The 27,048-nt window shown below is 41.2% G+C and overlaps 3 protein-coding genes across 4 annotated transcripts; 1 reads left to right on the forward strand and 2 right to left on the reverse strand.

Moving 5' to 3' along the window:
• Positions 1 to 1,502: 1,502 nt before the first annotated feature.
• trpv4 (transient receptor potential cation channel, subfamily V, member 4) lies at positions 1,503 to 15,492 on the reverse strand. The gene is made up of 17 exons (XM_061072090.1): positions 15,314 to 15,492; positions 14,229 to 14,307; positions 12,771 to 13,228; positions 10,553 to 10,725; positions 9,260 to 9,412; positions 8,018 to 8,158; positions 6,417 to 6,715; positions 6,138 to 6,317; positions 5,753 to 5,911; positions 4,996 to 5,088; positions 4,789 to 4,862; positions 4,288 to 4,453; positions 4,144 to 4,210; positions 3,296 to 3,600; positions 2,507 to 2,634; positions 2,308 to 2,414; positions 1,503 to 2,190 (listed from the first exon to the last, which is right to left on the reverse strand). The coding sequence occupies exons 2-17, from the start codon at positions 14,235 to 14,237 to the stop codon at positions 2,099 to 2,101; spliced, it is 2,604 nt and encodes an 867-aa protein (XP_060928073.1). The 5' UTR covers positions 14,238 to 14,307; positions 15,314 to 15,492; the 3' UTR covers positions 1,503 to 2,098.
• A 2,290-nt stretch (positions 15,493 to 17,782) lies between these two features.
• gltpa (glycolipid transfer protein a) lies at positions 17,783 to 20,771 on the reverse strand. Its single transcript, XM_061072343.1, has 5 exons — positions 20,669 to 20,771; positions 18,916 to 18,974; positions 18,688 to 18,821; positions 18,453 to 18,603; positions 17,783 to 17,965 (listed from the first exon to the last, which is right to left on the reverse strand). Exons 1-5 carry the CDS (start codon positions 20,769 to 20,771, stop codon positions 17,783 to 17,785), a joined length of 630 nt encoding a protein of 209 aa, XP_060928326.1.
• A 1,643-nt stretch (positions 20,772 to 22,414) lies between these two features.
• On the forward strand, positions 22,415 to 26,952 carry tchp (trichoplein, keratin filament binding). 2 transcript variants are annotated; one of them, XM_061071768.1, is made up of 13 exons: positions 22,415 to 22,527; positions 22,836 to 23,030; positions 23,667 to 23,877; positions 23,957 to 24,013; positions 24,359 to 24,427; positions 24,786 to 24,959; positions 25,070 to 25,182; positions 25,270 to 25,336; positions 25,422 to 25,594; positions 25,686 to 25,767; positions 25,849 to 26,034; positions 26,191 to 26,334; positions 26,435 to 26,952. In XM_061071768.1, the coding sequence occupies exons 2-13, from the start codon at positions 22,840 to 22,842 to the stop codon at positions 26,465 to 26,467; spliced, it is 1,500 nt and encodes a 499-aa protein (XP_060927751.1). In that variant the 5' UTR covers positions 22,415 to 22,527; positions 22,836 to 22,839; the 3' UTR covers positions 26,468 to 26,952. The 2 variants fall into 2 exon arrangements, with proteins under 2 accessions (XP_060927751.1, XP_060927752.1); XM_061071769.1 differs by having other exon boundaries at positions 25,425 to 25,594.
• The last annotated feature ends 96 nt before the right edge of the window (positions 26,953 to 27,048 follow it).

Genomic DNA, 27,048 nt, shown 5'->3' on the forward strand with positions numbered 1-27,048 from the left:
ATGAATCACGCAAAATACCTGAAGCACGAGCGTCGGTCAGGTTTGCCGTCCCAGTTCTTCCCCACAGTCACCATCTCCCCGGCTCAGTGGAGCAGCTTCATGACTGCATAGGTGCGAGAGGCCTTGGAGCAACGGGAATAGTGGGAGGCAAGTTGACTCGTTGGGGTGGACGAACAGATTTCCTCTTGTCCACTGCCTTTCCTACTGTACTCTGTGGTAAGGATGTTGAGAGACAAGCAGTGGGGGGTGACTGCATAGGTGGGAGAGGCACCGTAGCACCGGGAATAGTGGGGCGCAAGTTGACCCCTTGCAGCAGAATACGGCATTCCTGCCTCTTCAGGCGCTTGTTGTGCCATTGGATGAGGGTAGTTTGATTGACCTCAAACAATTGTAATGTCGTATCCTGCATAACCACATCATTACCCAGGACCAGCTGCCTGATTTTGAAAAAGACCTGCGCAGGCAGACTGGGAATGAGTGCTCGATGTCCAAGGACAGTATGTGTTCATATGACAGGAGTCTAGCCACAGCTATCATATTGCGTGCACTGTCTGTCCCCATAGTGGTCGTTTTGTCTTCAATTGCCCAGTTGCTTGCAACAGTTTGAAACTGTTCAGCACATGCCTCTGCAAAGTGGCACTCTTCTGTTTTCATGCACGTTAGTGTAAACGACTTTAACTTCCATTCGTCTGTGATTAATGTGCAGTTACAACCAGATAGTTATCGTTACTCAGAGGTCCAGTGATCCCCTGTCAGCTCCACATGTTTCGTAGCAGCCAAGTCATTTTCCTTTTTTTTCTTTTCAGCTTCATTCAGTTTTTGGATTTGTCATTATTGTGCGTCTTTGCAGTGCTTTGATGCTCGAGTCCCCCGTTGCCACTCACAAAATTTCGTTGAACCCCTCGTCCTCAACAATATTAATTGGTCTACAGCTTTTTGCAATCCATTTGGCAACTGTGCTAGTCAACTTGTCACAGGCAGACTTAGTGAGGGGCCTACGTTGTTCAGTGAGGGTGGTTTGGCGCATTTCACTTGAACGCCCCACACAAACCAACGCATGCTTTGCTTTGAGGTTTGTACTTTAGGCTGGTATTGCTACAATAAAAACGATAACGTCTTCCCGCAGAGTGTTCATTTCAACTTGGTTTTATTGAATGTTCCATCTTTGTTTTTTTGGAACACAAACTTCCCATCCAGAAGGTCCTCAGGTTCATCAGAATTATCCATGTTGTTTGTTTGTTTGGATAGCAGCTGCCATCTGACTGCAAAAGAGCGGCCACTAGTGCAGATTGGGTGGAATTGTGGGTATATTGGAAGCTCATTCTGAGATGCGTTAAATGCGTAAAAAAACAACTAAATAATCCTGTAATTTAATCATAACGTGTTAACGAGTTATTTCTCACAGCTCTAATATATATATTTATAATAATAACACGCAACCTTAAGCTGAATTCTATTGTATACATTTATAAATATTTACTCCAATGTTGTCTTGAAAAAATATTTTATTATGTGTAAATGGTTCAAAGCTTTTAGTTACACTGCTAATATACACTGAAGCAGAAATGATAGTTCATGCTTCTATAAAACCTTTGATATAATTTTCTATAACAATATAATGACTGGAAATGGTGACATATTGTAACTCTTAAATCCCTGAGTGTTCAGGTTTTGATGTCTTACATGTGGATATACAGTACATTTACCCTTTCATGTTTCTTTTTGAATAAAAAAATTATATTTAACAGCTCACTGTGTCATTAATGCCAAATTTTCCTTATTCTCAAGAGAACTAATAATGTGACATTCATTGTGATACTTATTGATATTGACAAATTAATTTCTCTAGTGTTCTTTAGATCATACTTGAGTTATTTTTAGGACATTGTAAATCCAGTGTCTCTGTGCTCTCAGTCCTCTGTCCAATACTGACCGTCTCACTGTAATATCTACTATACTCTGTGTGAACAAAAGGCACGTGAGATTTGTGCAAATTAGAAACACTTATTGGCAAAGTGTCCCCAGCAGAGTCATGTCACTGACGCTGATGGCTCTCCTGTCTCTTTAGAAGAAGGACAGTACTAGTCCTCTGGCGGTGTCAGCGCCTGCGTGTCAGAGGCTCCATCTCCACCACTGCCTCACGACCCTTATTTAACTCCACCACTCGTGGGACTACTGTGGACCAGCGATCTGGACGGGGATAACAAAGAATAAGGAATTTATTTAATCTGTGTGAATGAATATATATGATGCTCCTTCTGTGTTTGTCTGTGCATTTATTCATGAGAGTGCAGTGTGAAATCTCACCTCTCCTCAAGACTCCAACGCCCTGCTGCTGCACGTTGACTTGGCCTGGGTCCTCGCTGATTATCGCCAGGTTTTGATTCCAGTGACACCAGCGAACCTCGTCCACTCTGATACATGAGGACAATGCGGGCTTTGACAGTTTTCTCTGAAGTGGCATTGGCGCTGCAGAGTGACAGTGAATATGAATCATGCAAAATACCTGAAGCACCAGCGTCGGTCAGGTGTGCCGTCCCAGTTCTTCCCCACAGTCACCATCTCCCCGGCTCGAAAAGACCTGCGCAGGCAGACTGGGAATGAGCGCTCGATGTCCAAGATGGTCGTTGCCCACTGTGAATATACAATATTTAAACATGTATTTATTCCATCAAACTACAGAAACACGTCATGAATAAAGCATCAAAATAAATCTTTTTGAACAAAATTTATGGCATGTGTGATTTTGCTGATCCTCTGCTCGTGTCTAAGTTTGACATTTGTGGTTTTGAGGGAAATATCTCAACATCTATTTCTCAGATTAGCATGACATTTGGTACAAACATTCACAGCAGCCACTGTTTGAATTAGAATAGTGGATCCCTCCCCTTCCAGGCCCAACAGTCACATTTTATTAAAATAAGCTGCACCAAATTGTACGCACTCATAAGTATAATTTCCCTAAATGTGTCTGACTTTTTTTCAAGATCAGCTTCAAACTTTAATGGGTTCTTCCTTGACAAATACCAGATCCTTTCACCAAATTTTGTGGCGATTCATTCCGTTGTTTTTGTGTAATCTTCGTTACAAACAGAGAAAACCTCCTTGGTGGAGGTGATTAGAAAAAATTCCGCAACATTTTTTTTATCTAGCCAGGTACAATTTTCAGATCAAAATCTCGTACACAAAATGAAAACTTGTGTAAATGAAGCCAAATCTATCTGATCAAGACTAAATTATAACGAGATTGAATACAGACTCCTTTGTCACCGCCCTCCAGCAACAAGTAGCTCACCTGAAGCTTCCAGATGTTCTTGCTTTCCTTGGACACCTGCCCCACCGTCTCCCCCATTAAAGCGATCAACATGTTGAGCAGCAGCACAAACGTGAGGATGATGTAAGTAACCAGCAGGATGAGGAAGACAGCGGGATACTGTGCACTGCTGATCATGTCCAGTTCTCCCATCCCAATTGTCAGCTTGAAAAGGTCCAGCAGGAAGTTGCTGAACGTGTCGGGGTCCCTGCACTTTGGGTAGGTGGGGCAGTCCCCGTCACACTCAGATCCTGGTGGAGGACACATGGTCAGCAGGGTCACCAGGGCTGTGGGGTGGGAACAGAGGAGGTTGGGTTATAGATTTGTGTGAGCACTAAAAGGAAGAGACAAGACATAGTTCAACATTCTGAGAAATACACTTAATCCACAAAACCCTTGTTCTTGTCCATTAAATGTAAAAAAAAAAAACAGTCAGGAGTGAAGAATACAAGCTGGCTGGAATAGTCAGCCTCATGACGTTGACGGTTTTGTGGATCAAACAGAAATAACATGTTGAGTAGACCTATCAGCTTCAGGTACTACAGTAGTAAGTGGTTTTGAATTTAGGCTGGGATAGTTCGCTCAAACCTCAACACTGGAAACAGGATAGGTCAACACTGTGTTAGCTTTAAGAGTTACAGGAGTTAGTTGTATTATATTTTAACCTTGGACTTTGATGCTTTGCTTGCAAGTCGTATGAAATTGTCTCTGAACATCATTTTAAATACATTTTGACGTCCCTTAGGGGCTCTGTCTGTATCAGCAAACTGCCGTCTATCTGTAGGAGTTAATGCTGACATACTGGTAAAATCGGACGAACATAAGCCTACCTGATGCATATCCAATCATGAAGAGCACATACACCAACAGGAACCTGAAAAGGTCTTTGAAAAGAATCTGAGAACAAAAAAAAGGAAGTTAAAGGCACGGAGTGTGATTTTTACAGTGAATTAATCATCTGTCCCATATCTCACCTTCTGTATCATTATACTGTAGGTGCCAGTGAGCTTCAGGCCTCTGGTGAAGTAAAGGGTGTTCATCCAGCCGAGGACAAGTGCAAACACCATCACAGCCACATAGGCCTTAATGCCCGACAGGTAGAGAGCAGCTGTGACTACAATCAGCACCGAATAGATGAAACTAGAGAGGAAAGAGGACAACTTTGTCAAATAATTGAACTTTTCAGTTATAATTAAAGGCACAAAGGCCTGACTGCTGGTGTTTCGCACTGCAAGAGAATGTAGACATCACAGCCATGTTGCTAATGATCTAAAGCAACACAGTTCAGAGGCACTCGACATTATCTGCTCTTTGTTTGGATCATGGATTTAATTAAAGATGCAAACTATAAAACATGCCAGGGAGGAGGTTGAGATATTAATTAGATGACTCCATTAAGGAGGATACAAAATTTGCCTTGGGTAAAAGTCAGCAAGAGCTGCAGATGAGGAAGAGGAGGGAGGAGGGGGACTTACTACAGCAGCTGAAAGGATCCATCAATTAATAAAGACTTCACCCCAGGACACTTCTTCATGAAGACGTCTTTAATCTGCAAAAAGCAGGAGAAACATTTCCATCATGACAACAACACTATTCTGACAGTGCTCAGCTTGATCTGGGGAACAATGGTGAAACAACTAATGACCAATCTGTGAATGTGTGTCAGAGCCTCGTTGACTCACATTGGTGAGAAAGAAGAAGATTCCTGATGCCAAGGTGACGACCTCCCCCGCCATCCGCACGTAGTCAGAAGAGGTTTTGTACGGGTACGGAGGCTGGAAGGAAGCAAGAAAAGCAGGAAATAAGGAAGGAAGGACTTTAGATTAAATTCAATCTCAATGTCCTAAGACTAAAACATTTTCAATACAGTATGCAGAGAAACACCCTAATGAGAAATATCAGTCTTTAAGACTTAATTTGTTTATGAATTATTTGGACTTTTTAGAAAATTGACTTGCTGACAGTCATCAGTCAGTTTGTTAGTTGTGGAGTTAGATATGACTGTAATCAATATTTATGTATTAGATATAAAGATGCTAGCCAGATAGCCGCTGATTAGCTTAGTTTAGTAATAGCAAATAAACCTCCAACTGTTTTTAAATGGCGAACAGATTAAACAACTAGATCATATTAAACATTTAGTGGTGCTACTAGGAGGATTTTGGACAGAGTCAGGCTTCCCAGGTTTCAATATGGTATCAATCTTCTCGGCAAACTCTTGGCAAGAAAGCAGGCAAGTGTATTTCCCCAAATACGTAATATTCATTCAATTCTGAAATGGTAATTTGATGTAAAAAAAACTATTTTGCTGCTCCGGTACATGATGGATTACTATTATAACGGTAATAAATGAGCTACAGGCTAGTATGGCAGAAACCTAGAACATATATTAAGCCATGCTGTGAAAACAATCCACATTTCCAGTTGGTTCACACCCACCTCTTCCTGTGTTGGGTGGTAATACGCCACGAGTGTGAAGATGATCATGGTGATGAGGTAGGAAACCACACTGATGTAAAAGGTGACTGCACCAAACTTCTGCCATTTGGCCCGGAGCAGCTCGTTGATTGGCTCCACTGCCAACATCTCATGACGGTTCTGACAAAGAGACCAGAAACATGAAGCTGCTACAGCGTAATACAATCAAATGCTGATCCGTTAACACACTCACATTTTTTATTGCACTCAGGTATTTGCACTCAGACATTTTAGACATTTTTATGTTTTATCTTGATGTTTTCTTTGATAATAATACAGAGAAACAGCATTTAATTCCGGCTTTTGGAATAACAAGGCAAACTTGAATAAAACTGTCAGTACTCACCTCGTTGCGACTGTTGTAGACGAGGATTTCCAGCACAGATGGCTCCTCCCCACATGTATCCAGCGATGATAGATCGTAGAGAGATGAGTACACCGGACCGTACGCCCAGTCCTTAAACTTTCGAGAAAGGTGACGAACTTCTTCATCTTTGATCTCTCGTCGGATAATGTGCTGAAAAACCTGAAGGATTATGGAGATAATGATGTGGAAATGTGACGGTAAAACCTTTTATTATCGTGATGCTGCTTGACCGTTGATGCATTATGGTCCCTAGCTCACCCCTATCTTGCCCAGTTTGGCCGCCATCATGAGAGGTGACATGCCATCGCTGTTGAGCACCGTCTCCAGGCTGCATTCTGGGTAGAGCTTAGCGCTCTTGATCAGCAGCAGGTCGTACATCTTGGTGAGGAAACGTGTGTTGTCCTTGGTGTTGTCTCCGATGTGCACCAGGGCGTGCAGCACCGTGTTGCCGCGGGAGTCCTGGCGCCGCAGGTCAGCTTTCTTGTGTGGGTTCTCAGTCAGGTAGTGCACTATGTCAGGCTGGTTAGTGCATGCAGCCAGCGAAAGAGGCAGCTCACCTGGGCAAACACACACAGAGAAAGGAGGGAGCAGTCACTTCATGGTAAATTCACAGGAGATCAAGAGCATGGCACCTCACATTAAAAATAAGCATATCAACAGGAGGGTTAATTAAGAACTGTAGCTGGCATCTGTATGTTTCTGCAAAGCATACTAAACATGGATCAAAGATGTGACTTAAATCCCCGCTATGAAAACAGCACAATTAGCAGTTGTTGGAGGGAGGGGCGCAATGAGGCCAGAGTGCCAAAAGCAGCTGCTGAAAATGAGCCGTTGCCATGGGTGACAGATTACTTTGTCACCTCACATAGAAACGCTCCTCTTCATGGATTTGCACGGGTGCATGCAGAGTGTTAGCGTGAGTCTAAATCCCATTAGCCATCAGCCCTGCCAGGTTCCTGTTCACCTCGCTGCAAAGCTCCGCGGCAAATTACTCACACTGTGCCCGGACACGCTGGGATTTGGGAATGACAACCGTGCTAAGTGCAAATAGAAATCACCTCCTCTGCGACGAGAGGGGAATATAACATAGAATGTAATCAAATAAGCAATTTCTTAAAATTGGGTTGTGTAAAAAAGAAAAAAAAGTAACATCAGTCCAAAACAGCTACCCTTCTTTTAATGTTTGTGAAGAGTGAGGTGGAAATCAATTATAAATGCTATAATTATCATCAAAAGGTCACAAATAACAACATATATCTCTCTGGGCACTGTACTCATTGGAGGAGGTAGTGCCTGAGCAGGAGCCAGCAGAGGGCAGTGTTGAGTTAAATTTACAGGCTCTGATTTATTCATTCTCCTCCTGGTCTTAAAGGTCAGTGAAGCCCGTCCCACCCGCAGAGGATGTTTACTTTTCCTCACTGCAGAACACAGACACCTTTCACTGGATGTACCTCTTGAACATATGACCTAATGCTTTTCTTTTGATGTGTTTTTGGCGCTTTGCTGCCGGTGGTTTAACGTGCCACGCTCCAGAAAAACATTTTGCTGTAAGGTTAAAAAAGAGGAAGGGTGGGGTCTCATGTCACCTCATGTCTGCACGGCAAAGGAGATTTGCTATTGCCAGGAAAATGTAGCACTGGTTTAACTGTTTTATCTTGGCAGCTGCTTTAATACACATCGCAAACTCCAAGGTGTAAAAGACAGAATAGGTGCTTGTGGGGGAAACATCAGACGCACCACATCATTAGAACAGTATGAGGCAGAAAATACAGTTTTGCTCAACTCTATCTATGACTGCTTCAGAGTATAAGTAGAAATACAGATTTATGAATTTGAAATGAGCTGACAATGGTAATTACCAAAGTAGAAGTAGCCCCCTTCATCTTTCGGCTGAAAGAAGCGACCTCTGGCCTGGGCATGAACGTCGGCCCCATTCTCCACCAGCAGCTCAACATACTGTTTACAGCGTCGCTCTATGGCAATGTGGAGCGCTGTTTGTCCTGACAACACAACAAAACAACACAAACATTAGCTCAAGCCCTGTTTGCTCAATTTATATGTGAAGTAATTACGCAACTGAAGTGTGTGGAGTTTAACACTGTTGACAGGCAAATAGGAAAGTTACACAAGACAAACAGTGTTGAAACTTTCTTTTTGCATAAAGAATTTTTCCTTTTGTGAATCCGATGCCCAATTATGAACATGAGGGCGAAGGTCATACAAAAAGCTGTGAAGTGGTCAAATTTATGTGCCGGTTTACTTTTTGGGAGATCAACACCAATAGAAACTGAGCCCTTAAACATTTTTATGGTGTCACATAAAAAGCATGTCCTGCGTGAAAAAGAAAATAATGTTTTGATCCAACTACCATACTTAAAAAGTACAGAAGATTAGGTAAACATCCAAATGAATAGTAACATCTGATTTTGTGTTACAAGCTATTGGATATTGAAAAGGCTCCTGTCACTGTGTTCTCATTACTAATAATGTGAAAGGTGAAATCCAAACAAAGCCGTGTAGCTGAGCTGCATAGTCGCTACAAAATGTTGCTCTTCCCTCTAATTGGGCCTCACCTCCAGGAGCAGCCTGTCAAACGCAGAGTAACCAACAACAACCTCTGTCAGCTTCAACTCCGAGGCAGACGAGGACGAATGTAGTCTAACAAACTGCACGAAATAAACCTGCTTTCAGACATAAACTGTCTGGAAAAGGCAGATTTTTGAGTGTCTCCTGCCAGCCCCCCTGGTGACATGTCCGGAAAAAATGTCAGTGAGCCCGTGTGAGAATACAGCAGGAAAAGGTCCGGAGAACTCAAGGTGAGGGAGTGGGCGTGTTAATGACGTTTCTGACACGCAACAGACGCAAAACTGAAAAAAAGAATATATATATCTCAGGATACAAAATAAGAGGAGTCATACATGTAGAAGACGCGGACAAATAATCTCATCTTTCCAAGTTGACGTTCTGATTTTGACGCTAAGGTCCTGTGATTCCTGCCATGATTTTTCACATAATTTTCTGTTGTTGTGGAGTTTATGTCTGATAACGGCTTAGTTTTACGGAAGTTCATGTTCTCAGACAGTACTGGTTTACTTCCGTACCTCTGTAGTAAAGATCCCTGAAGGGTGAGTTGATGAACTCCCTGAGGTTTCCAGTCTTCTCTGCGATGTCGACCAGCAGTGGGATGGTGTCGTTCTGACCGGCGTAAAGGTTCAACAGAGCTTTAGGCAGACAGGTCTTACCTGTTGATGGCTCTGGTAGAAACAAATGATAAAAGACAAAGAATGTTTTTGAGATTTAGACAGTGTTGTTAAAAGAGGTTAGACCCATGTCAGTGTCAGACAGTGTCTCCTAATCATTTCCCCACAGTCTAATCAGATTAGGTCAGATAAACCTTCATCAACATTTCTGTCCATCCATGTGCTACTCTAAGCTATTTATATCATTATTTAATTGAAAGCAGCTTTTTGTCATTTCTACCATGCATCCATTCATTTCAGCTGTATTTAAATTGTCTATCCACTACTTTTGGCTAAATATCAAACATAAATCTATTTAATTTAACTATTGAGTAGAATGATTTGATAATTTGTTTGCGGTATCTCAATTATCCAGTGGTTTCAGCTAAGAGTATTTAACTGTTTATTCTTTCAACTTCAAGCAAAAATATTTCTCTTAATCCATTATTTTGTTGATTATTAACTGCTGGCCTGCTAATGTTGATTACTTTTCATACACTCTTAATTACAACCTGTGGTGCTCACATGTCACAATGACAGGGTAGAAGGATTTTTTTTTTTTTTTCCAAATAGTAATTTCCTTTTTTTAATTAACTGAGATCCTCCACTTACCCCTGGTAACTGAAACATTCCTGGTAATCATGTCAAGCCATGTAAAATGTGACTGAACTGGGAATGAAGATACACATTAAATGAGAGTTTGGGGAGTTGTCACATGGAGTTTTTCAGGGTCATGAGAACAAACTGTTAAAGACAGGGGTCAAAGCAGCCATTCACTATTTTTAGCCATTTCTGTAAAGACTAAAGGCCCTGGTCAACTCTGTGAGACTCCACAGTTTGCTGTTAGTTTTCTCTGCTCCTTGTTATGAGCCTGAAAACCTCCTGAGACAGAAGCTTTGTTTGGACCAGCCTTCAGCGGGACAAAGACTCACTCCACCTTTTCCTTCTCACATCCTCTGAGCAAAAAATAATCTAGAGGGAGAAGTCTTTCCATACAGAAATGCCTTTGTTTTGGAACAAAGGCAGAGTCGAGATATTCAACAGAAATGGAGTAAAAGAGGAAGAAAACTAAACTTTTGTACATTAAACCTGTTTTATTCCGGATCACTTATCGGTTTGACTCAGTAGACAGATATCTACATATTTAAGTCTTACCTCTGAAATCCTCATCAGTTAACCTCTTGTCATGACTCTGCAGGAACTCTAACAGGCCTTCGAGGGCCCCGGGGTCTCCACGGGACACAGCGTCAAACAGCAGGGAGCGGGTGAATGTCTTCAGGACCTTTGGTGGATCTGTTTGACCTTCATCACAGGACGTCTCCGTTTTACTGAGGACACACACAAACATGACATGGTGTTACAGTGGGATACAAAGAGATTCAATCTGGGATTGTCTTACAATCGATTACTTCTTTTTTTGGTGGATAAACCATCTTTTACTCGATCAGCTGCACCCCCCAGACTCGGGAACAACCCGGATACACGTCACATTGTTCTGAAATGGGGGTCCGCGTACCCCTGGAGGTACTTGAAGGTACTCCCCTATTTTAAAATATATTTAAAATTAGCGTCCATTCAAAAATCCTTAAAAAATGGTTATTAAATAAATATTCAATAAAATATGTGAGTGTAAGTTCATGAACTGAATTTTATATTCAGTAGGCTTTTCAATTTAATTATCCTAAAAACCTAGATCTCCCCCATACCGATGGTTTGACCCAACCTGGCACACGCCACCTGTCATCACCTGTCTCCATAACAGGAAGTCCGCGTCTCTACCGGAAAACTTTCAAAATAAAAGCATGTAATACAAAAACGTAAAATGAAATTGTCTGACCAAGCAAATATTTCACAATAAAATAACAGAAAGACACTTCAACAATATTTACAATAACATAGATTGGGTTATTGACACTTTGTGTTTTTTTTCTGTGGGGAGAGATTAGCACATCTGCATCGGTATCTCCAGACAGAACATGAAAGTCATGTTGGTAAACTGCCTGAGAGGAAACTTTCTGAATTCAGGTCATTTCAAGACAGGATGGGAAAAGCCTCCCCGAAGCGAACGTAAACAAGCTACCTGTCGCTTATAAGGAAAAACTCCTGGAAGTGTCATCTGACCGTGGCCTCCAGATGAAGTTTGCCACACTCGCACAGTTTTGGGTGTGTGTGAAGCAGGAGCACCATCTCCTGGGACAGAAAGCTTTGGAGCAGCTACTACCCTTTGCCTCCACATATTTATGTGAGGCCTACTTTTCTTCAAAGACTGTGATCAAAACAGTAGAGTTGGTCAAAGCAGTTTCCTCCCTGCCACCAAGACTGACAAAGATCCTCAGTGAAGCACAAGCACAAGTTTCTCACTAAAATGTAAATGCAAAAGCACTCACTCAGCTCAATGCAACAATGTAATCTTCAGTGTTGATAGTTTGTAAATTTAACATCAGTATTCTGTTCGATCCTTAAAGAAGATATTTTAAGATGATAAATATTTGAATTTTTAATCTTTCATTTAATATTAAGTTAATGATCTATTTTTTGTGAAGAAGTGTTAATCTATAATTCAATTCATGAGTTCAGTTTGAGAACATTTTTATTATGATCCCAAACGAGGTCACTTTAAGTTGATAATTATTTTATGTCCACAAATCTTTATTTATAATTGAGATAATTATTTATTTTTTAATAAGTCTTTAGTGATTCTTAAATCATTTTATTTCCAAATAGTTCAAGAGAGACCACTACACATGAGCAATGTCATGGACATTGAGGGAGTTTTAAATTTGAAAGTGTCTAGTTACAAGGTTTAATAACTCAGACACTAATGGCACAGCACTGTGTATTACACCTTTCTTTCAACCAAGGGTACTCGGGAGTACTTCACTGAAAAAAGGTAGTGAACCACTACTCCAGAGCTTAAATAAATAGACCTCTGTGTGTATGGGACAGGTAGCCCAAAAAAAGGCAGCCACCTAAATATTACCTCAATGGCTGCAGAGCAACTAACAAAATCCTCTCTGTTAGATCAGTGAATAGGCTGAATGAAGGACTGCAGTGTGTGTTAGTGTGTATGTGTTAGTGTGTGTGTGTGTGTGTGTGTGTGTGTGTGTGTGTGTGTGTGTGTGTGTGTGTGTGTGTGTGTGTGTGTGTGTGTGTGTGTGTGTACATACTTCCTCATGTGGCACACCTCTGTCTACAGAGTGGCAGTAGTGGGAGGTTTTTTGTTTTTATGACAACATTTTTCCAAACTAGCCCTTTAGTGGTAAAAAAAAAAAAAGAAGTAAAAGCTAAAACCAAGACGTTTAAAGAAATGCCCAACTTTTAAATCCTGGAAATACATGAATTATAGTTTCGAGACAGGGAGGCTCCTTCTCACCCTCTTGGAAGCTTCTTCCTGCGTTTCTTTTGGTTGCTCATGTGGCTGTAGGTGCCGTAGTCAAAGAGCGAGTCCATGGGGGCTTTCTTGGGTCCCTGAACCACATTAGACTCATATATGGTGGACTCCAGCAGGTCCATGGGGTTGGAAATGCCCTTTTTGAAAGCCCCCTGGAACTTCATCCGCAGGTTCGGTCTGCTGTCCATAGGCTGGCCGGGCTGAACCACCTCCAGCGCTCCAGCGGCTGAATCCTGGCTCGTGTCCTGAGTCGATGGGGGGGCATCTTCGCTCTCAAACAAGTGCGAGAGGTCAGAGAGGGGAAAAGCAGCATCGGCCTCAGGCTGGGCGGCCTCGCCATCGCCTGCGTCCACAGAGAGAACAGCTTTGGCAGGAGCAGAGGTGAGGCTGTCAGACTTGGACAAGACAAGGTGGCACCTTCTGAAGAGAGCAGAGCGACCCTGAAATAAAAAGCACGAGACAGCTTCTGAGTGAGGTGCACAGCCTCAACTGGTCGGGCGAGATTGTTCAAATGCAAAACAAAGGTTTTAATCAGTTTAAATTCAATCAGACATCTATGATAGTGATTCCATTGGAACATATTTCATAACTTAGAAACTGTCAGGTTAAAACAGTTGACCTATCATCTTCTGTCATCTCCAACATTTAGGCATTTACTTCTGTTTTGAATAGCTGCATCCCAATAACTATAATTTGTATTTCATGTTTCAAATATTTGTATTCAAAGGATTTATAAAAGAAGAAATCCTGAATACAGGGTTTAGGTTATTGTATCTCAAACATGACGAATAAGACAGACGATACAGAGGAGAGAGCAATAAAACAAAAAATTAAATGGAAAATATAAATCATCCAACCGTTAATTTTTCAAGATAAACTTGATGTACTCTAGATGTGGTGCATCGGTTCAAGAATTTCATACAATTTGTGGTTCATTTGTATTGAATTTCCTACATGCATTTTATAGCAGTATTAAGAGAGTTGAGATGTACATAAAGATGGCTGCCCATTCATTTTGATATTTAATATTATGACACCATTTTTACTCAGAGTTAAAGAGATTTTTTGAAAAGGGGTTCGAACCAAAAAAACAATCAGATCCTTGCAGAAATCCTCTCCTAGTTTATTTTTTACTAGAAGCCTTTAAACATTCAAATCACTTATGTGGCATTTGTCATGACAATTTTTTCTCCGCTCTTTAACCTAAGCATTTAAGTTTTATTTAATAAAAGGTAATTCAATGTTGGGATCTGAGAAGGTGTCATGTTTGTTGTAATCAAGGTGGCCCAACTCTGCTCATGAGACAGAGTAATAGTGACAGGAGCTAAATGTACAAAACATTTTTAGAATTTTAAATTTTAATACTAGAAGTACCAAAGGGATCCTGGGAGTGTAAAACAGATTTATAAGTTGACAGTTGACAGTTAACCCCCTTTGTACCTCATTCATGCCTTTTACAGTGATGTGCCAAATTCCTCTTCAGGGGAAACTGGAAATGATGCTGAAGCATGTGGACACCCTGAAGAAACAGAGTTTGCATCATAAGAATTACTGACACAGAAGTACAGACCAAAGCAATCAGTGTTGTAAGTGTCACAATAGGAGCTCTGAAGTTTGAGGAAAACACAGCAAAGCGCTGATGCTAAAACCAGTATAAGTCTGTTTCCTGTCCCTTGTCAGAAGAACCTCTTATACATGTCCCAGCCTCTCAGCACCCACCAACACAAACCGTAAAGCCACAGTAGGCTATCACATAAGTTCAACACAACTTCCTCACGTCCCTCCACAGCTTCCTTTAGAATGGAGCTCTTTCCTGAGTTTGTCCATGACATAGGCAACTTATCTAGGCCAGAGTGAGCTGTAAAGGAGCAACACAAACAGAGGAGATGGGGTCCTGCTGAGGGAGAGGGGTGACTCACAGCCTGTCTGAAACAAGGGGATTTTCATACCTTAACACTTCAGCAGGCATCTGATAGTAAAAAAGACAGAGGAACAAAGAAGAGTATGCCCTCTCTAAACTATTATAACAGACCTAGAACAAAGGATTAAGTTGCTTAGTGGTGAGAGAGGACCTGCTGTGTATAAAACCTGTCAGACTGACAGACTGGAATCATGAAATATCAAATATATACATATATATACACCCAAATTCATACAAGTAGAGTCAAGACAGTTGTTAAAATAAAGCTGTGAAACAAACAAAAGTTAAAAGCCATGTAATGAAAACGTTTTTAAAACGGTTTTAAAAGAGGATTCTATGGTGGTACTATCTGATCAACATATGGATATTCGTCTTTACTATAAAGAGAAAGAAAATAATTGAATAAATAGAGATACTTTTTTGATGAATAGCATGCTATTTAAGTTCTGACAAACTTAAGAAACTATGTCATATACAATTCCTGAAGTTGGGTACTGGGTTAATTAAAAAAGTTTAGGCTTATTCCTAACTAATAGATGAGATAGATTGAAAAACTTTGTGAGCAGAAGAATAAAGAACCATAAGAAACAGAGGAGTTTCTTACCTTGATGTGATCAGTTGAATCTATTCTCTCTATTCTCTCAGATTATCAGGGTCGCAGTTTGCTCCATAGTTTGAAAACGCCTCAGACTGAGTTCCTCTCTCTTCTCTACAAGATCAATGTGTCTCCAGCCTGGAAAATCTTCATTGAGCTGCAGCAGGTTCCCTCTGCTCCATGTGTCCGGAGAGCTCCACCAGAACAACGGATGCTTTCACACATTTTGGGTGGACGGGTGGGACCGGACAAGCTTGGCAGAAAACTCCTGCCTCCAAGCGGAAAAAAAACACACAGTTCCTCGGATGGCCACTGGGGGCTCTGCTGATTCAACAGAGATTCATTCATTCATTCATTCGTCCCTGAGTGCTCTCCTGTGTGTAATTTAATGGTACTGTGATGTCAAATCGAATGAATGAATTTTGATCATCCTGCTTCCTTGTTTATACCTTTATTTTGTGCATTTTGGATAATAAAGTTTATTGAGAAAGAAATGCAACATCCATGTATATTTTGCTCATTCCAGGAAGCACAGACAAGTTTGTGGCTACAGATCATATATATTCATGTGGTCTAAACAGGATTCAATTCAATTTAATTCAAACAACTCTATCGATCTCACTGGAGCAGGTTGTGGTGAGTCCAACAACACGGGATGATGCACACAAAAAACAAATATCCAATTTATTTGGTGTAAACACTTAATAACAATTAAAAGCTTGGTATTCATTTTTTTTTTAAATCAGGCAAAGATACAAAAGTAATATCTGCAAGATGTACTTTAGGTTTAAACTGAAGAACTCATTAAACAGCCGGATGGCCTTTGTCAAGACATTGGATTAATATTACATTGGGTTAATATTACTGATGCATATACTGATGCATATATAACATAAGAAATTACCCCCTTTGGTCAAGGTGACGATAATCTAAACTAAATCAGATGCTATTAGGTAATTTACTTCATAACAATCATCATATTTAATCCCTATGATTTAAAATATTAAGGCACAATTCATGGTGACATTTGCAGTGGAGTAAAATATTTGTATTGGCTTTTAGTGGAGTACAAATATAAGGTGCGACAAATAAATATAAATGAGTTCAAATACCTCAACATTGTACAGAGCTGGTATAAATGTATTTATTTACTCCCCATCACAGCAAAACTTAAAGAAAAAATTCTACAAGAAAACCAAATGAAAACCACATGACTTTGATGCACATATCTTTATTGCATATTGCACTTGAGTTGAAAATACACAATTTGTTGCTTTGCACTGTATAAACACTGCAACTTTCAGCCCCAAGACAATCACCAGACAGACATTTCAGAACTGTTTAAACTAACCACAGGTCATCAACATATCCAACTGTATTCCAGCTTTCTGTCCGTGAACATTTTAAATATATATTTCCTTAATAATTAGGTAAAAAGAAAAGACACATTCATTACCTGACAGAGTAAAAGACATTTAATGAAGCAGTACTTTGGTAAAAATAGAAAAGATAAACAATATTTGCTTAGCAAAGACATAAACAGAGGCAGATCAGACCCTCAGAAATAATTTACATTTTGTTCTGCACTGGTCTGCATGGTTTACACAAGGGGATGTGTAGAGGAATACACACGATTAAAGGCACAGAAGTTTACATGGTCATTTGAAATGATAAAATGTAGCAAAGGTACTGGTTGAACTGGCCATGTTCTGTGTAAGTTGTAGTAAAGGTGACAAAACAGCTTGTATTGAATAAGATGACACATATGGCTTCTTTAATCAAATTATGAGTTGTGTATTGCATATTGATTAATTGACTTCAAAATATAAGCCATAGCTCTATGTGTCAGTGAGATATTTAAATATTTTATAAATAAAGAAAATTCATGATCCTCTTCTTTATGATGTAATATATACTGTTTCTTACACATACGTAAGTGGACGGATTTTAACACAGACATTTTTCACACAGTTTTTTCAGTACACACTATAAAACTCTATAACTATAATTACTGAAACAGATGATTTGAATTGGGATTAGTTGTTTGGTATCAGACACTTCACATGTCCTCTTAATTCTTCTGTAACAATGCTGGATTTAAAACACTTGTTGAGTGAGAAGGACTTTTCTGGTAAAACCTTCTCCTATCTGAGAGAGAGAGGACTCATGATCATGAACATAAATGCCTGGAAGTTATTGTCTGAAGAGACGTGACTCTACAAATGAAAAATAATGAAATACTGCATTTAAATGTGAAGATGGAAACTTTGCCCCAGAATCGAAAAAAAACAGTGAGGAAAAGGCACAAAGAGAAAGCCAGAGGCGGCAAAGACGACTCAAAAGTATAACAAATACACTCTCCCAGTGAACCGTCAGATGGCCTGCAGGGAGCCGAGTCAATATGTAGTCTGCACAATCCTGACTGCATCATGTAAATGACTCTGTAAACTATACAGATCACTAGAGGGAAGAGGAACGTCACACTGAGTATTCAAGGTCGGCATTCATCTTACTGTACATCTCATAAATAGCATCAACGGTGGCAGTGAAGTTGATGAGGAATTTCCGGATTTTCTCCAAGCACTCCTCGTCCTTTACTTCCCGACCCTTGGAGAGCGCCTTCAGGAAATCGGACTTGTATGGAGCAGCGTAAAGAGCCGCCTGAAAGCCACACAAAAATTTCAAATTCATACACCACATGTATTTTTCAACAAACTCTCCACTCTCTAACATAAGCTGCTTTCAGACAGGCAGTGAGCACCGAAGATCCTCCGCACACCGAGGGATGTGTGTGTGATGGGTGATGATGCTTCTGACACACGACAGACGCAAAAAAAAATTAATAAATATCTCTTGAGGAAAAAGTGGTGTCATACACGTAGAAGAGAGGGTTTGTGGTGATAAGAAAACTAAATCACATGATCACCATAGCAGCATTAACACGTGACATCCTGCCTCTTCCGGCTGCCCCACCCCTCACCTGAATCCTGCAGAGGATTTGTTTCTGTTGTGAACACGGCTGTTGTTCATGTGTAAAGGAAAACTGCAGAGGAAGTCCGAACCCAATTCTCCGGAGATCCTCCACTGAACATGTCTGAAAACAGCTACACAAGTCATCAATACAAAAAACACGTAAGGAGGTACTGACCTTGAAAAGCTGCTGCACAAACCAGCCATGGTATTTCTTCAGGGCTATTTCATAGGCTTTGGCGATATTGACTCGGATGAGGTTTGGGTTGATTTCATCCTTCTCCCCGTCCACTAGGCTCTGCAGGAAAACTTGGATAAATCGTAAACTCCTGTTGAAAAACAAGATTATGAACGCACGGCTTCATAACACACAAAAAAAAAAAAACACACCACAAATGTCAAATTACTCAAACCTTCTCAGCCACATGAGAGCCAAGGTCGCTCCAGATTTGGGCCATCCTGCTCCGTGCATTTCCTTCTCTGCCTCCAAAATCTGCTGCAGCGTCTTGAACCGTCCAGGGTTGGTATCAAAAACCGCTTTGATTTTCTAGTAGTAGAAACAATAGTTTCGAAAGTACAAAAAATGAGTATAAACACATACACATTCATCCAAAGCCACATTAAATAATGACTGTACTTACTGCGATGTTGCCAGATATGTCAGCTTTAATTGGTGCAAAGACAGCGGAGCCAAGGCAGTCTGAGGAGAAATATTGACACAGGATGTGACCGAGAACTGAAAGAGTGACAGTAGGATGACATCATATCAGAGAACAAGGTACTATATTTTCCTTTACTTCACACTGCCTTTCCTTACTATTTAAATATAACGAATTTCGTTTCGATTTACGTCTCAATTCTCAAAATCTCAAGTATTCTTTCTTCAGTGTTGCCCTAAAACTCTGTCGCACACGTTCTATTTAAAATCCCAGAGCTTCAAAAAATCCTAATATTAGAGGCCTCATTAGAGAGGTATTTCTATTTTTATAAAAAGCACTATTGCAGTTATGTAGTTTGTGTCATTTAATTCTGTTCAAAATATGATCATATACTGTAGCTGCAGCAAAAATCTGGACCAAGCAGATCTGGATTGTGTGTAAATTCCAATATGACATATATGGCACATTTGGCTCGGGTAGTTAAAACTCTTGGAGCTGAAAAAAACACTGGCAGGTAAACCCAATGTACCTTATCAGGCCTCATTAGGCCTATCATCCGAGTATTATTATTAGGTGTCTTTTAATTAGTCGGCTGAAAGATCTGAGTATTTGGTGACGGGCCTGTGAACAAAGAGACATCTCGAGTGGCGACCACACGCGGCTCCTGGCTGACCCACTGACACAACACACAGCTTTCAGCCCCTGAGCCGTTAGTGGAAACTACTCGTGACAAAATCAACTCTGTCGTGCTGATGTGATGCTTGGGAACAGCCGTGAACACCCACACATGAGTTCATTATCCTGGGTAAATGAATAGTTTGACACAGTCATGGTGGGACTTTGCCACACAGACTTAAAATAAAGATACAAAATATATGTTGTAATTCTTTTACATTTGTCAATCAAGTACTGAATATACAGTACTATGAGTGGGTGTACTTTAATGGCTCGTAGGAAAGTTGGCCAAGAGATTTCTAGGTCATAAAAAACAATGGTGACAAGGAGGAAGAGCTTAATGTCACCATCAGACTTGGTTTCCCTCAAGGGTTTCACATGGCGAATTCAATAGAGGACCTTTGGCATATTAATACAGAATGAAGTCGCACAAAGATGCCCTGGTGCACCATGCCACCAGTGAATGGGCAACGGGAACTCAACACCAGACTAATCAATTTTCACAACTTAAAATCCAGGCCAGTGGATTAAATTATGCATGATAACGGATTGTGGACAGCTGGGTGGAGAGAAATACGATCTCCCCAAAAAAAGATTATCATTCGGACAGATCAAGATCGTCTCGTTGGGTCTGGCAGAAGAGTTGTGACAGATTTGTCTCACAACACGTTTTGTATCCGTTACTAAAAGTTGAACAAAGCTCAAGAGAAAAAATAACAATAGTGCAAAAAGGTCCATTGCAGAGGGCCACCTGCTAAAAAGAGACATTGTTCCAGGCATTTCTGGGCCTATACTGGTTATACAACTTCATAAATCCACACGCGTAGAATTATTATTATCGCTTTGTCAGTGCCATCCATCTGGCCTATACAACTACAAGCCTCTGACAACTTAGTCATTATAATAAGCTGAATAGAAATAAACTTTCGTCTGGAGGAGCATCATCTCTCTGCAGGCAGTGACAACTCAGAATAAGGTTTTCACATTTATTTCCACACAACTTCATATCCAGGGCTGTCACATAGCCTCAGCTGTGTCACACAGTGGAAACTTTACTTACCAAAGAACGGTGGAAGGTATGACACAGCCTCCAGAAACGGTCTTGTTTCCACCTGTCTGTCGGCTGGCAGCTGCCTGAACTGGTGCTCCATTAGCAGAGCCATCGCTTGAGTCCGGACACTCGCTTTACCTGAAATGAACAGGCTGTCAACCCGGCACTGCAGAGTTACACTGACACCAGGGGAGAGGAGGGAAACTCTGAGTGTGTGCTTGTGAGTCTGATTGTGATTGTGTGTGTGTGTGTATGTGTGTGAGAGAGAGAGAGGGAGAGAGAGAGAGAGAGAGAGAGAGAGAGAGAGAGAGAGAGAGAGAGAGAGAGAGAGAGAGATACAGTGAGAGAGAGAGAGTCTGTGTGTGTGCATGTTTATGCGTTGTTGTCATGAGCCACTTTTGGGAACAAATGTCAGACTACAGCGCAATTAATTGAGGATGGGTTATGATGGGTTATGATGGAACAAAAGCTGAGCCCTCAGTTGAATAGGTTATTGGTTATTGGTAAGTTAATGTTTAAAGTCTAGCCTTATAGGCGTAGGTTAGGTCAAGTTAGGTTTAGGAATAGGTTAGGGAAAGCTTTAGTTATGGTTTGGTTTAGATTGGTGGGTTAAGGTTAGGTATTAGTTTAGGTTTTATTTAGCTGTCGGCTAGGTTAAGTTTAGGTTAGGTTATGTATACATTTGGGTTTGAATTAGGTTATCTTAAATTTGGTAAAGGTTAGGGGTTAGGCCAGTAGTAATTAGGAAAATGTATTTGAAATATCCCCAACTTAACGGGAACTGTGATCTCACACACACACACACACACACACACACACACACACACACACACACACACACACACACACACACACACACACACACACACACACACACACACACACACACACACGGGTTCAACACTCATTTCAACTTGTTGAGACCTTCAGTCCAGAAGAAAAACATGACAACAGCCTGATGTTTTCCAATCAACTTATTCTATTGACTTCCTCTGCGTTTTATCACACATGATGCTTTACTGACAACTAGTGGAATTATCTGGAAATACAGTCACGCTGACCTAATGGGAGCCTGGTATTAAGGCTATAAAAAAAAACATAGTTACACTATATTAAATCTAATAATAAATAACAATTTTTTTTGTAAATTACTTTGTGAATGACCAAATGAATACGATGACTGAAAGGATTGGAAACACATTATACATCATTATGAAACATTATTCCTATATTATCCTAATCTAAAACAACATCACATAGAAAATAAAGCTGGGCAAAACTTTTTGATAAGTCGCTTTTTAAATCCATAATCTGTGATTAATGTTCAATAAATCATTTAGGCTTTTATTACTTCATAGACCAGTTATAAAAATAATAATAAAAGCTTTGGGGTATTATTATTATTATTATTATTATTATTATTATAGTTATTATCATTATTATTATTATTATTAACTATCGTTATTATTATTATAATTATTGGGAAGAACATTTGTGTTGACCAAATAAATACATCACATTATCGATACTCATCACGGCTGTATTTTCCTTATAGATTAATGTCGGTCTTGAAACGTCTTGAAGGCTCTCAACTATTTATTTGTCATAATAAATTCCACTTGGTGGAAAAAAATGTTTGCAATGTTTGCACCGACATTTGACGGTAGATATTTTCGCGTTTTCCTTCCGGTTTTCTCTTAATTTTGACCTTCACCTCGTCCCTTAGCGTGGGAGTAACTAGGAAGTGATGTCGGTTACTAGGGGAAACGGGGGGGACGAGCAAAGGCGAGTTTTCTGCTTTGAAACACAAACCATCGAGTGATTTGAACAAACACCGAGTGACGGCAGCAGACTTCACCTCCGACCCGGTGAGTCCGTGTTGTGAGTCGAGTCTTTAAAGCCTCGACTCGGCTCCGGCAGTGAGGAGCAGCTGCTGAGCGGTGGGACGCTTTGTTCCTGTGTGTGTTTCATGAGAGTAAACACGTCAAATGCACAACAACACGTGTTAAACAAGCAGCGACATAACATCTATTGGATAATATCTAGTGTTTGTGTGAGTGAGTGTTTTTTATCCTCACACACAGCTAGCGCCTGGTTCAGACACTGCAGGTGGCCATTATGAAACATGCAGCTCTTTTCAGGTTATTTCTCCTGCTCTTGATTCGTCCTGATCCAGGTCCATGGCTCTGCCGACGCTCCAGGCCCATGTCCCCGGCCGCTCCCGGGCCCTGGCCAGCCGGATGGCCCGGCAGCGGGAGCAGGAGGCCCGGTGTCGGCAGCAGTGGGAGCAGCATGCCCGGTACCTCAGAGAGCAGAGTGTCCGCAGCCAGAGGCAGGAGGCCTGGAGCTCCGGCCAGTCCCACCAGCAGAGGTAACCCATCCACCAGAGCTGCCCAGCACCAGCAGCCTCACACCAGGCTGGAGCATCAGAGATAAAAAACATCCAGGGGTGCAAAGCAACAGAGAGTCACTCTTCCACTGTACAGAAGTGGTTATTCTAGATTATACACACAAAACTAATTACACCTTACAAAAAAGATCTTTCAACTAAATATCTTAAATCAATCAATCAATCAAATTTTATTTGAATAGCCCAAATTCACAAATCACAAGTTGTCTCATAGGGCTTTAACAATGAGCGACATCCTGTTTCCTTGACCTTCAACAAGAGTAAGGAAACAACAACAACTATTAACAGGGGGAGGGGGACTATAACCAGCCAAATAACAGTATTTACAACATTGATTAGAAAAATACACACAAATCATATAAGCAAGGTATTAGTGCACTACTCATTACCTCCTTTACAGCATTTGGGTGCTTGTTGATTATTCTTTAGGTGTGTAGAGCAATACTCTTCCTTTAAATCCGTTTATGGTTTATGGTCTATTTATATGCTGTGATTGAATATGTGCATGAGTGTCTGCCAGTTTCATCATCAGCAACGCATGAAAGGGAAACATGTCAGAGAAAGAAAACACACGTTTTTTCACTCTCTTTTTCCCAGTATGTCGTCATACCATAAGCAGAGAGTGAAGGAGGAGAACCAGGTCAGCCTGGAGCGGCGCAGGAACCTGCTGAGGGCCATGCTTCAAAAGGAACAAGAGCAGCTGGAGGCCGAGCTCAGAGAAGTGGGACCTGACAGGGCAACGCTGGCAAGTCAGCTGGTGCAAAAAGCCGAGGAGCTTCGCACAGCCAGAGATGAAAGAAGAAAAAAGGTAGCTGCTTTGTTTTAGGTGCATATTTTTTTTACAACACAGTGTATAATCCCTGTTATTTCTGTTTTTGTATCCCTAGCTTGCACAAGAGCTGTTGAGGGAGCACTGGAAGAAAAACAACCCAGAGTTGCGAGAGGTAGGCAATTTTTAACTATTAACGCAAAGGTGACACGTGCCAAACTTGTTACCTCGAGGTCTGACCGTTGATGAACAGAGAAATGGCCTAAAGGAATCTAGTGACCATCCTATACGTCTGCAGAACACAGCAAGTGGAGAAAACAGACACTTTTTTTTCAAGATGTCCATTTGATCTGGAAACGAATAGGTCTGGTGATGCAGCTATTCCATGACTTTCTGTTAACCTGAGCGCAGTGTCGACTCGGGAGAATAAAATGTCCGGGTGTCCCTTCCGCCAGGGGTCAGGTTCATCAGTATCTCTGTCGCGCCTGTGTCAGAACTTGCTCTTTTAATCCGTCCACAGGTCGAGTCAGCATTACATAAAGATCATGTTGTCAGACGATGGCAGGAGCAGATATCTGAGAAGACACAGGTAGGAAATTCATCACAGCTCTTTTAGAACAGTTTAAGGATAAGACGTGTTTTTTCACCTCCAGGAGTTTGTGTGCAATATTCCATTTTAATCAAACCAAACAGTGGATAAATTGCTCCCCAGTTCTCTGAAGTATTACCTGTGATGACACAGAGGACCCACAAGTCATTAAACTGTCATTATCCTTTTATGTGACTGATTTAGGTAACAAATCAATTTTTAATTAAACAGAGCTCATGTCATCTGTGACCACAGTATCAGGTCTGAGATCTACTCAGGTTAATCCCCTCAACCTGCTACATAATTTAGAAAGTTTAGACACCTATTGTAAATGACTCATGTCTTTTTATACATGCAGCACGAAGTGGCAGAGCAGGAGGAGACAAGGCGCTTCAAAAATGAGTATGAGCGCACCCGGAAAGAGGCTCTGGAGCGGATGAGACAGGTGGAGGAGAAAAGGAAAGCAGAGGAGCGCAAGAGAGGAGAAGGACTTTGCAAACAGATGGAAGAACTGAAGCTGAGGGAAGAAGAGGTATAAAGATCTTGGACAATATTTTTCTTCTGTGAAAAGGGATTTTGGAGGTTAAGCATCATCCTCCCCCCCTCTCTCTCTCTCTCTCTCTCTCTCTCTCTCTCGCTCAGGCCACTCGTCTAAAGAAGGAGCAAGAGGCTCTGCTGGTGCAGCAGTGGGAGCTGGAGAACTTGGAGGAGGAGAGAAGGAAGGTGGAGGCAAGACGAAAGAAGTCTGAGATGGGGTGAGGGAAGATCTTTCAGTAGATGACTCATCACACGTGTGATCATACACGAGAGGTCTTAGATTCATTGAATTCATGTTCCACCAGGTATTTCTTGATCCGTCAATATCGAGCTCAGTTGAAGAGAAGAGCGCAGCAAGTGCAGGAGGAACTGGTAAGTTTAGTGAGTGTACTCCAGATATGTATTTATATTTCTGGGTTTAGACATCTTCTTCTTTGAATACCTATGTGCCTTCCAGGAGGCCGACCGTCAGATCCTGGCAGCCTTGCTGGAAGGAGAGCACGAGGACAGTAGAATGGAGAGCGCACGAAGGGAGAGGGCTGTCGCTGATGCTGCCTGGATGAAAGAAGTGATTGAAGAGCAACTGCAGTTGGAGCAAGAACGGGAGGCGGAGTTTGACGTCTTGCACAGGTGAGCAGCAAGACTCAAGCAACCTCTGACTCCGCAGGCAGGGACCCCTGTTTCCCTTCCAATATAAACCACTGTACTTCATCCATTTTAGAGAGGAAGCTCAGCGTGTATGGGAGAAACGAGAGGCCGAGTGGGAGAAGGAGAGGAAAGCCAGAGAACGGCTCATGCACGAGGTAAAGTTGTAAAAGACCGAAAAGACTCTGACACGTGACGATTTGATGACAGACTAACTTTCCTGTATTTTTCTTGGAAAGGTGCTTGTGGGCCGACAGCAGCAGTTGGAGCAGAAGGTGCAGAAGAACCGCGAGGCTCAGGAGGAGCTGGTGTGGAGACGAGAAGAGTTGATCCAGGAGCTGGAGCTGGAGAAGGACATCAGACGTCAGGAGAAGGACAGTGAAGAGGGTCGCAGGACAGCAAGGATACAAGAGTTAAATGCTCAGGTTGGTTCATGCTGCAGTGGTTTCTTTTATCATCGAGAACTTAAAACAATTTCGGAGTTCCCACAGTAGCTCAGCTCACAACTCACAGCACACCCTAGGACAAGATGCCATTTGTAATAAAGCAGGCCTAAAGCTGTTTATGTGTTTACACTGTAGGTGGAGCAGCAGCGTCAGGAGCGTTGGGAGGAGCAGTGCCAGAAAGAGAAGGATGAGGAGAGAGAGAGGGAAGCCCTGCGAATCCAAGAGGAAGATCTGAGGCTGGAGATGCTGAGGATGTCCAAGAAAGGGTACCAGGAGAAGGTAAACATTATATAACAATGACTTTGAATGTTGAGGTTCCAGATTTCTAAATGATCTGTAAAGTTATCGGTACTAAAATAGCTTGGAAACTGTCTTTTAGGTTCACAGCAGACCTCGATCCGCCTGGACATGAGCAACGTGAGAGTATGAAATTAAAACAGATGATCTATTTTTCCAGATGATAATATCCTGATAGGATTTGTTCAAATTGTTTTTTTATGCGTGTCTCAAAACAAATCTCAAATGCCAAATTGAAAACTATAACAGTTAATGCTGACATTGGGCGAGAGGTGGGGTATCTCGATGCCAGCGGATCACAGGACCAACATACAGAGACAATCACTCACACCTATTGTCTCCATATAAACTAAGCACCAGAATGGAGAAGATAAACAACTATATCAACCTGTAACTGTTTTGATAAACACATGAACATGTTTGTATAAAACAGTGAATCTCTCCTTGAATGGCTTTTAAACAAGTGAAACATTCATGTAGATTGTGAGGCCATTGTTCCATCCTGATGTTAAGAATCCAGGGCCGGTTGTTTGCATTTGTAGCAAAGAACAGATTTTCATTTGCACTTTTGGAGCTCTTCAAGGAATATGTATATTTTATATCCTGAATTTTTTTGACTTTTGATAAATAAAACTAAAATGTTCCAAACAAATCAGTCCAGTGTTTTCTGTCAAGGAACCAAACATGATAAAACAG

This window comes from Limanda limanda, chromosome 5 (assembly GCF_963576545.1).
Source record: "Limanda limanda chromosome 5, fLimLim1.1, whole genome shotgun sequence".
Taxonomy (NCBI): domain Eukaryota; kingdom Metazoa; phylum Chordata; class Actinopteri; order Pleuronectiformes; family Pleuronectidae; genus Limanda; species Limanda limanda.